This window comes from Akebia trifoliata, chromosome 16, assembly GCF_017979445.1.
Source record: "Akebia trifoliata isolate Shusen 1 chromosome 16, ASM1797944v1, whole genome shotgun sequence".
NCBI lineage: Eukaryota > Viridiplantae > Streptophyta > Magnoliopsida > Ranunculales > Lardizabalaceae > Akebia > Akebia trifoliata.
The window spans coordinates 10,131,058-10,141,854 of record NC_141390.1 but is presented as its reverse complement, the minus strand read 5'-3'; the positions used below and the strand labels follow the sequence as shown (position 1 = coordinate 10,141,854).

The following is a 10,797-nucleotide window of genomic DNA, read 5'->3' as shown; positions in this document are numbered from 1 at the left end:
TATATCAATAATTTAAAAAGAAATGAAATATGGCAGAGTTCTAGCTATAAAATATTATTTATCTCAAAGAGTAAATTAAATATGAAAGAGGGAGAGGGAAATAGAGATGAGTTGCAAATCTATGTGTTTTCAAGCTCAATGCATTCCAGATGCAATAATCACATCAATCTTAAACCATCTTGTTTTGGTATCACATATAAACATTAATCAATTCCTGTGATCGATAAATGCAAATTTGAATATTGGATGCATCAATTATTAACATCACAACTAAATGAAAATCAAAATACCTTTCTGTAAGACATCCAAAATCCATAAAAAGATTAAGGTCGTGCATTCAAGTCCAGCTTATCCCTAAAAGAAAAAAAGGGTCTGCCGAGTAAATCTCTCTATTTTTATGGATTTCTTGGATGCTAATCCATTTATCTATTTCATTCAAGAAGGAAACATTGAACCTAATTATATTGCGCTCAAAGGTAACGAACCTAATACAAAAGTCCACCTGCATACTGTTACAATATCAGAGAGAAAAATGACATAAACAATATGAGATGAACTACTGTAATTACTTATTACAGAACACAAAAAAAAACTTACAACCTGATGCACTTTATATAGAGCTAATGTCTAACAGATAATAACATAAAATAAAGAAAATGCTTCCACTAAATCCTAGAAAAGCAACGTGTAGCAACCAACCTCCTACTGACTTGGTAAACACAAAGCCATGTTCTCCACCACAAACTACGTACTAATAACAAACTCCTATATTCTAGGACACTAACAGTTGACCCTATAACTTAAATAAATTAAATAAACATAGCAAATAAGACCCACACCACTCAACATTCCCTCCCTTAAACTGAAAGTTTGCCAACATTCAGTTTAATCCAACTTGCCAACACCAAGCAGCCTTCTCAGCTTCTGAAATGCGGCCAACTTGAGGGACTTGGTAAAAATATCAGCAACTTGATCTTCACTTCTGCAATGGATGAGATCAATGACTCCTTCCTTCGTGAGATCCCTTAAGAAGTGAAACTTCACATCTATATGCTTGCTTCTTCCATGTAAAACAAGATTTTTGGAGAGCTTTATTGTTGAATTGTTGTCACAATAAATTGTAGTGGCTCCATCTTGTTTGAAATGAAGCTCTTCAAGAATTTTTCTCAACCAAATAGTTTGACAAGCACAGGTTGTTGCAGCAATGAACTCTGCTTTAGATGTTGATAAAGTAACAATTGCTTGCTTCTTTGAAGACCACGAAACAGCTCCCGAGCCCATCATAAAAACATATCCGGATGTACTTCTTCTATCGTCTAGATCTCCAGCATAGTCATTGTTAGTAAACTGAACTAAATCTGCCTTCTCTCCCTTTTGGTAGAACAGCCCAAAATCTATTGTACCTTGTAAGTACCGAAAAATTCTCTTTGCAGCAAGAAGATGTATCTCTCTTGGACATTCCATATACCTACTAATGAGACTTACAACATGCATTATATCAGGCCTTGTTGCGGTCAAATACATCAAACTTCTCACAATTTGCTTGTATAGAGTGTTGTCCACCTTTCTTCCTTAATCATCTTTCATCAGCTTCAAACCAAACTCAATTGGTGTGCTAACATAATTGCAATTCTTCATCTGAAACTTGTCTAAAATTTTTTGCACATATTTCTTTTGAGAAATAAAAATACTAGCAGAAGTTTACACCACTTCTATGCCAAGAAAATAGTGCCTCATTCCAAGATCAGACATATCAAATTCAAGCATCATGGAGTGCTTAAAATTTTCAAACATGGCACTATCATTTCCAGTATAAATCAGATCATCCACATATAAGTAAACAATGAGCATTTTTCTTCCATCTCCAATTTTAATAAAAAGTGTATGCTCATATGGACATTTCTGAAAACTTTCCTTCAAAAAATAAGCTTCAATACGACTATAACAAGCCCGTGGAGCTTGTTTTAGTCTATAAAGAGCCTTTTTCAATTTATACACTTTCTGCTCATTTCCAATCTTAATATAAATAGGAGGTTGATCAATGAATACTTGTTCTTCCAAGTCTCCATGCAAGAATACCGATTTCACGTCCAACTGGAAGATAAGCCATGAATTTTGCACAGCCAAGGCAATTACCAATCTGATTGTATTATGCCTCGCAACCAGAGCAAAAACTTCTGTATAATCGACACCGAATTCTTGTTTATAGCCTTTTGCTACTAAACACGTCTTGAACTTGTCAACTTCACCATTCTCCTTTAGCTTTGTCTTGTACACCCACTTCACACCAATGGTCTTTTGCCCTTTTGGAGTTTCGTTAGCTCCCAAGTATTATTTCTTTCAATGGCTGCGATTTCAGCATCCATCACCTTCCACCACTTTGGTTCTTTAACGGCATCACCGAAAGTTACTGGGTCACAATCTGAAAATAGAACAAAATGAGTAAGGGGTTCTTCAGTTTGGTCAATCCCGGTTACCTCATAATCAGTCATCCAAGCTAGTCTTCTTCTAACTAGTCGAGGTCGTTGTTCATCTTCTATTTTAGAGGCTAAAATGTTTTGATTGACTGCTGATTGTTGCTCATTTTCTATAGGTTGTGAATTCTCCAAAGGCTGCTGCATTTCTTCTCCATTTTCTCCATCAAAAGCAACTTGTATTTGTTGTTCATCATTGTTTTCATCCCAAATCCAGAACTGTTCTTCATCAAACACTACGTCACGACTAATGACAGTTTTCTTGGTGATAGGATTATACAATTTATATGCTTTTGACTACTCACTAACACCAAGAAAAATGCATTTTTCTCCTTTGTCATCAAGTTTTCTTCTTTTCTGATCTGGAATGTGGCCATATGCAATTCAACCAAAGATTCTGAAGTGATCGACACTTGGTCTTCGTTCATTCCAAGCTTCTTCAGGCATCACGTTCTAGACAGTAAGTGTAAGACTTTTGTTTAGTACATGAATGCTCTAATTGATAGCTTCGGGCCAAAAGCTTCTTGGGATACTGCTTCTTGCCAAAATAGTTCGCACCATGTTCAAGATTGTACGATTCTTCCTTTCTGAGATGCCATTGTGTTGTGGGGTATAAGTTGTTATAAGCTGCTTTTGAATCCCATGCTTCTCATAAAAATTTATAAATTCTTGTGAGTTGTATTCTTCACCACGATAGCTGCGAAGAGTCTGTAGACGCGTGATTTCGTCATTATGATGACTACATCTACAATGATTTGGAGTCGCCACCATTCAAGTTGGAAGTGGGTGTGAATGGTCACCCGGGGTACATTTTCCAAAAGATGAGATTTTTGGCATTTTAGTGACTCACAATGGATAAGGGGTAGTCAAACCTCGAGATTTGGGTAAGCGGCTCGGTTGAAGAAAAGGGAAGGTGTTAGGCACCCTTTCCTCCCCGCCACGTGGCGGTAACCTCAAATAACTCGATCATTTTTTATTGTTAAAAGAAGGTGAAAAAAATGTGCCACGTGGGTGCATATGTTCCCTAAGTAGGGATTCATTTTCGGCTTGATCATAGGGTCATTTCATTAATGGAAATGACCCTTATGAACCTTAGCCTTGGGGCCCAATCATCAAAAGGGGTAAAATAAAATAGAAGAAGGGGGTGTTAGAAGAGGGAAAGAGTAGAAGGTTAGAGAAAGAGAGGGGGTGTGCTTCAAACCCACCTTGTATCTTGTTTCTTCTTTTCTTCTTCTTGCTTGAGTCTTCTTGAGTCCTTAGTATAATATGAGAGTATGAGAATGGGAAGAAGTGATTAGAGAGAGTAGGGATTTCTTTTGTTTTAGTGAGACTTGTAGAGGATTTGTGTGAAAGAGTTGGTAAACTTGGTGAGAATTGATGATGGTTGTTAGTAGAGAGAGTGTTGGGGAGAAGTTTTGTAATAAGAAGTTGGGGGCCATTTTTGGGAAGAGGATGAGGGTATTTATAGATGTTTAGGAGTTATTTTAAGGATATAATGGGGTGAAGTGAAGAAAATGGGTAGAATGGTTATGAGTTTGAGAGAGAAGTGGGTGTAATTTAGAGGAGATTGGAGGGTATTTAGGTAAGGGGGGTTAAATGGGTGAGTTTTGACCCAAATGGTTTGGATCCTACCCAACCCATTTGGGTGGAGTGTTTGGTGAGGTGAATTTAAGATGGTGGTTGTGATTTGATTTAAGAGCATGGAGGATTTAAATGGGTGGTTGATGATATTTTGGGAGGGTGAGGGAGATGATGCCATGTGTTAAGGTGGGTGGAAATGAAGGGTTGGGATAGGTTGATGGGAGAGGTTGAGTGTTTGACTTGAGAGGATGGTGTAGGTTTAGGTTGTAGATGTAGGTTTTGTAGGGAATGATGAGAGTAGATTAGGGGAGGTATAGGTTAGGGGTGTGGGTAGATGTGTTTGATTTGAGAGAAAAGGTGATGGGTTGATGTGTGGGTAGATGGGATTTAAAGCAAATTAATGGGGTAGGGTTGGGTGAGGGAGGTGAGATGGGGTGATGACATGTGTCATCTCTTGATGATAAAAGAGTGATTGGTTGATGTGGGTTGTGGTTTATGGGTTAGGGTTGTGGGTTGGATAATGAATTGGATATGGTTAATGATTTGTGGGCTTTGTAGTGTTGGGCTTGGGTTTTAGAAATGGTTTTGGGTTACGGAGGCGGAGCGGTGATAGTAGAGGAGGGGTAGGCATCCCAAGTCTCACCTTTTTAATTTTTAATTTTTTTAGATTTTTACAATCATTAATTTGATCAAAAATGCCACGTGTTGGCGAATCGGGCTTTTTAGGCCCGTTGGTGAAATTTATCGAAAATTTGACGTTTTTTATTTTGGAAGCGGAGCGGTGAATATGGGGAAAGCGTAAGGTTGGCCGAGTCTTTTTGGTGGCCTCCTAAACCATTGAGAGGTCTTAGGGGCCTCGGTTTGGTAAAAATGTTATTTTTCAACGATTTGGGCCCTTAAGGCCCGTTGGCATATTTATTTGGAAAATCTGTATTTTTGGGCCCTTTCGAGAAGTGGCCCGTTCAAATTGAGGTGTCTACAGAGTCTTTATAGGCATGCCTGCTTCTTTTTTGACTAACGCCTTGAAGTTTTGAAAGCTGAAAAAGCTTCAGACTTCTCCTGTAAAAAATAAACCCAAGTTTTCTAACTATAATCATCAATGAACGTTATAAAATAACGTTTACCACCGTTTTATGTCGAATTAATGGGCCTGCATATATCAGAGTGAACCAGCTCCAACACCTTTTTTGCTCTCCATGATTTTCCTTTCGGAAAATGGTCTCGATGTTGTTTGCCAATAATACATTCTTCACATACTTGAGAAGGACTTTGAATTTTTGGAAGACCCATTACCATGTTTTTCTGCTGCAGCGTTTTTAGACCACCAAAATTCAAATGTCCGTAACGAACATGCCACAACCATGCTTCATCTTTCAATCTTATAGAGAAACATGATTGAGTGGTGTTGTCGAGATACAGCGGAATCATCCGGTTTGTTGTCATGTTGACATGAGCAATTAATCCCAATTTTTCATCTTGAATGCGGCAAACTCCATCTTTGATAGAAATCTCATATCCCTTCTCTTGGAGCTGTCCAACACTTAACAAATTGGTTTTCAGATCTGGAACAAAGAAAACATTAGAAATAATCTGATTGGAGTTTTCTTTGGTGTGCATTATCACACTTCCTTTACCCATGACAGAAACTTTAGAGTTGTCGCCAAAGGTTATGGTATTGTGGAATGATTCATCCAAATCTAAAAACATTGACTTGTCTCCACACATATGGTTGTTGCAGCCAGTATCTAGATAGCACAAGTTTTGGTAGACTTTTTCCTTTGCATGACAAACCATCAAAAGAGAAACTTCTTCTTCTTTCTTTACAAAATTTATTTCACACCACGATTTCTGTTGAGATTAGTTCTACATTCAGACTTGTAATGGCCATACCTGTGACATCTATAACATTCGATATTTGACTTGTCTACAGACTTTGGTTTGTAACCATTTGGATGGTTATTGTCACGGCCTTTTGCTTTCCATTTGGAAACACTAGCATGATCCTCGTCTGATTTTTGGTGTGTTTCTTTGTCCTTCCATCTCCCTTTCCCACGACTAAGACCTTTTGTATGTACTGCTGCCTGTAATGCTTGTTCCTCTTTATCTTGTTGGACAATTTTTTGCTCATGAACCAGTAAAGAACTCTGCAATTCATCAATTGAAAATGCATCAACATCTTTCGATTCTTGTATAGATCAAACAACAAAATTGAATTTCAGTGTCATTGACCGAAGAATCTTCTCAATGATGGTGACATCTGCCATCTTCACGCCATGGATCCACATCTTGTTAGCAATTGTCATTGTTCTTGATAAATAATCAGAAACTGATTCCCCCGACTTCATGCATAAATTCTCAAACTCGGTTTGAAGTCCTTGAAGGTGCACACACTTTGCCTTTGCATTCCCTTGATACTTCTTCTTCATCGCATCCCAAATGTGTTTGGAGGTGTCTTTGCAAAGAATTGTCTCCAAGGTTGACCAATCAATGGCTTGAAAAAGGTAGTTCTTGGCCTTGAGATCCTTCAACTTCAACGCATCCAAATCAACTCTTTGAGTATCTGTCAACATGACTCCAGCCGTTAGTTCTGCTACTCCAAATTCAATGACGTGCCAGTACTCTTTGGATTTTAAGAAATTCTCCATCAACATGCTCCAATGATCATAGTGACCATCAAGTCGAGGGATAGCTGGCTGCACAAAATTTTCAGAGGCCATGTTTATTCACTACTGCTATTGCAAAAAGAAATCAAGTGAAATAGAAAAGAGCTACAACTACCAATTCTATATCACTCTTTTTTTTTTTTTTTTTTTTTTACAATCTTGACCTCATGTGTTTCACTCTCTCAATCTTCCTCTCTGTTTTTTTTTTTTAAAACTCTCAACAGGGCTTTGATACCACTGTTACAATATCAGAGAGAAAAATGACATAAACAATATGAGATGAACTACTGTAATTACTTACTACAGAACACAAAAAAAACTTACAAACTGATGCACTTTATATAGAGCTAATCTCTAACAGATAATAACATGAAAAAAAAATGCATTCACTAAATCCTAGAAAAGCAACATGCAGCAACCAACCTCCTACTGACTTGGTAAACACAACGCCATGTTCTCCACCACAAACTACGTACTAATAATAAACTCCTATATTCTAGGACACTAACAACTGATCCTATAACTTAAATAAATTAAATAAACATAGAAAATAAGACCCACACCACTCAACACATACAAACACTAAATGTGTTCATCTGTTGCCACGTCAGCCTCATTATATATAATGTAAGTCAATCTAATCCGATACTTTGTAAATGAATTTGGATCAACTTCATCTGCAATTGCAAGATAAAAAACAACTGCCTCTCCTTATCATTATCATCATTAGATATTAAAGGTTGAAGAAGTGTGTCTATTAAAGGTTCGAATGTGAATTGTCCAACTTTCCACCTTGAAACAATGCGGGTTTCCAACAACTTTGAGTGCATTCGGATTTCGGATTTTGGATTAAACATATGTATTTCTTTTCTAGTTTCTTTTTTAGGTCTTTGTCTTCTTGAAAAGTACATAATAGGTTTTGAATCAAAAAGAAAAGAAAAAAAATTACACATGTATTTCGATGCCTTGGTCGATGGGAGGTATGGTTTTCTGATTTTTAGGTTTTATAAATATTTGGCTTTTTGGCTTTTTTTTTTTCTGTTTTGGCATTTTCTCTTTATAGTGAGTTTATGTTAATTTTCAGTTGGGTTATTTTTTATTGTTTTTTTAGGTTTTAAAAATATTTGATTTTTGGCTTTTGTTTTCTATTTTGGATTTTTCTTTTGTAATGGGTGGGAATGAATTGTGGGTTTATGTTAATTTTGAGTTGGGAAGACGAAACTCTTTGTGGGATTTGTAGTTTTAAGGATTGTTGATAGATAACGATGACATTCTCTTCAAATTAGGGTTCAAAGATGAAAAGAAACTTATTAATCAGAACCAAGTAAAAGATAAGAGAGAATGATGAAGGAGAAAACGAAATCAAGTTATCTGTAGGAATAAAGGTATATGGTGTGTCCAAACTATATAAATGCTACAAACAATGTATGTGGATCCTAATAAAGTATATGGAAGTGAAGCCAATAAGGTATATTTAGACTATAACCTCACTAAATTACTCTGTTACCATCAACAATCATTTGACCTCCACAAGCTTGAATGGCATCCACTTGCAATTTGAAGATTCTATAAAAATGATCCATTTGTCGAATGAATCTCTCAGGAAAAAGTAATACATAGTAATTTTTCTATTTTTGAAAACCCTTACAAGTTATCCAACTAACTATAATCCTATTATAGCACGAGGATGTGAACAAGAGGTATAATCTTGTCAATAAGAAAATACATGCCTTGTGTCTCAGTAGCCAAAAACTTGAAATTCATGGTGTGCTTCTTCCAATCAGCTGTATTGGTTTTGGGTTAATGTTGTAGCTTATTTTGTCTAGTTCTTTGTCATTGAAGTTGAGTCTTTAACACACTCATGTCCAGTTATGTCTATGATGCACAAATGGGTAAAGAGATCAAACCTAATTAGGATACGGAGTGAGGGATTCGGTTAACTCCATAAAATGGTAGTCATGAACTCATGCATATTAAAAATAATTTAAATAAAAGTAATTATTCTATATAATAATAAAGATAATGGGATTCTGGGAGGGATTATCTTATGATACATATCCTATACCTCCAAAAAAAATATATGCATATATAAACGTTTGATTATTGCAAAGAAAATCTCAATAAAAGAACTGGTTGAACTCATAAACTAAGATAAATACTAATAAACATCTTGAAAAGGGGGGAAAATAAAAAAGTTCAGAAGTGTCACACTAGACTCTATTAGAATCTGGCGCATGTACGACACTAGAAACTAATACTTCACCCTTTTTAGAAGAATCCATAAATTTGGGTTTAGGTAGAGTGAAAGACTATCACATTAGGCTTTTTAAACTAGTCCCCAATCAATCAAAACCCCATAATCTCACCTTCTGTTGCAGGACCGAAAGAGGTGATCGCACTGGTCCAAACCAAAATTGAAGGGCTAACCATATTTGAAAGTTCAACCGTAAGAGGTAAAGAGAAGGATAATGGGAGCAAACCTTCCTTTAATGTATGTACCCAGACAGTATAGGCTTTCAACCATTCTCCTAAGACCCATCATTGAGCCAAGGTAAAGAACAGCCAAAACCTTGAAGGAAAGACAAACGGGGGCAAAAAGTAAATATGTATGTGAATGGGTTTATTTTTGAGAAGGAGGTGGGGGCACAGGAGAGCTGATGGAAATTAAGTTTTTAAAGGGCACAAAAACCAACTCACCACACATATGAGGACTTTAAGCGGGAAAATTGGGCGTAGATTGAACTTTTGAATGGAAACATAAAAAGAAAGTAGCATTTTTACCTATAACAAAATTACAGCATCTCATAACGAAAGTTAATTGATTGCAAATTACCACATACCTTATTGAACACCATTTGTGATTATTGCATTTAATGTACAGACATATTGAAGAGGATGAACACATCAACCAAATATTTTCTCTTCCATCTGAAAAGTTGGCTCAAAGAGTTATTTTCAGAGAAAATTTGCTAAACATTATATGATAAAAATGCATGGTTAGTGTAAAAACTTAAAACGTTATTCAAGCATATTGTTGACTCTCAAACGAAGATTAGCAAATCATGTTCATCTAGAGTATTCAAAATGACTGAAAGTATGAAAAAAAATGGCTCGGATTAGCCAATAAATTACCAATGCAATAAGTATATAGGCCATATCATGTGGCTCACCTACCCAAGTGAAGCTGTTTTGCAAAGGCAATTGTCAAAAATAACACAACTATGATTAGTAGTATTAGATAGAACATGGCTGCAAAAACTGGTTCTTTCTCATTAATACACCATGTTTGTAGGCAGTACAATACTACAGAGTTCACAACTCCTTATAGAAAAAGAATTAAAAGATTATTCACTTCTAAACGTTTAACTTCTTAACCTCGACATATTTAATTTTCTCTTCCGATTATCTAAGTTTGGTCATTAAACTTCAAGGCCTACTAAGCAAACCATAGTTTTTAAGTTCGCTAAAAGCCCATGAAGAACAAACCAATTAAGAGGCACTTGTTCTACTTCTATCATCAGTTAAACGAGATAGTACACGTGTAAGTGACATAACATCACTGAAATAAGGAAAAAATAAACTCACAAAGTGGATGATGGTTAAGAGCTGCACATTCCATTCCAATTTTCATGATGCGGGTTTCCTATTAAAAATTAGTGCAAGAATAGAAGAATGCAATGATGCAATGACACAAATTAAAGTGTTAAGCGACAATTGAGCTAGATAACCTTTGTAGAGCACGACCTATGAGTTAATAAGAAAGAAAATTATATCGCTTAATAGTATATGTCAATAATTAATTATTCAAATTAATTTAGTTCTAGAAAGAGGATAATTTTTATTGTCACAACCTAAAGAATGAGGCAACCACTCCATGCAACATGATTTTTAATAATAAGAAGTGAGCCTTTGATCCAATCATCTTTGTGTTATCTCAACTGAACAACAGAACTTTTGGTATCATGGATGTTGATCAATGGTCTTTCAATGAAGATTTTGAATTAGTAGTGTTCCACTAACGCATATCAGCGTACCCAAGAACTTTGCTCGGCCTCTAACACTTTTGATCACCACTTTCT

General features: G+C 36.0%; 1 protein-coding gene and 1 pseudogene across 1 annotated transcript; both read right to left on the bottom strand.

Annotated features, from left to right (window-relative positions):
* Positions 1–885: 885 nt before the first annotated feature.
* LOC147382543 (secreted RxLR effector protein 161 pseudogene) lies at positions 886–1,524 on the bottom strand (annotated as a pseudogene).
* Positions 1,525–1,701: 177 nt separating this feature from the next.
* Positions 1,702–6,772, bottom strand: LOC147382542 (uncharacterized). The gene is made up of 5 exons (XM_086427183.1): positions 6,285–6,772; positions 5,988–6,199; positions 5,313–5,617; positions 2,370–2,693; positions 1,702–2,280 (listed from the first exon to the last, which is right to left on the bottom strand). Exons 1-5 carry the CDS (start codon positions 6,770–6,772, stop codon positions 1,702–1,704), a joined length of 1,908 nt encoding a protein of 635 aa, XP_086283309.1.
* Positions 6,773–10,797: the final 4,025 nt, after the last annotated feature.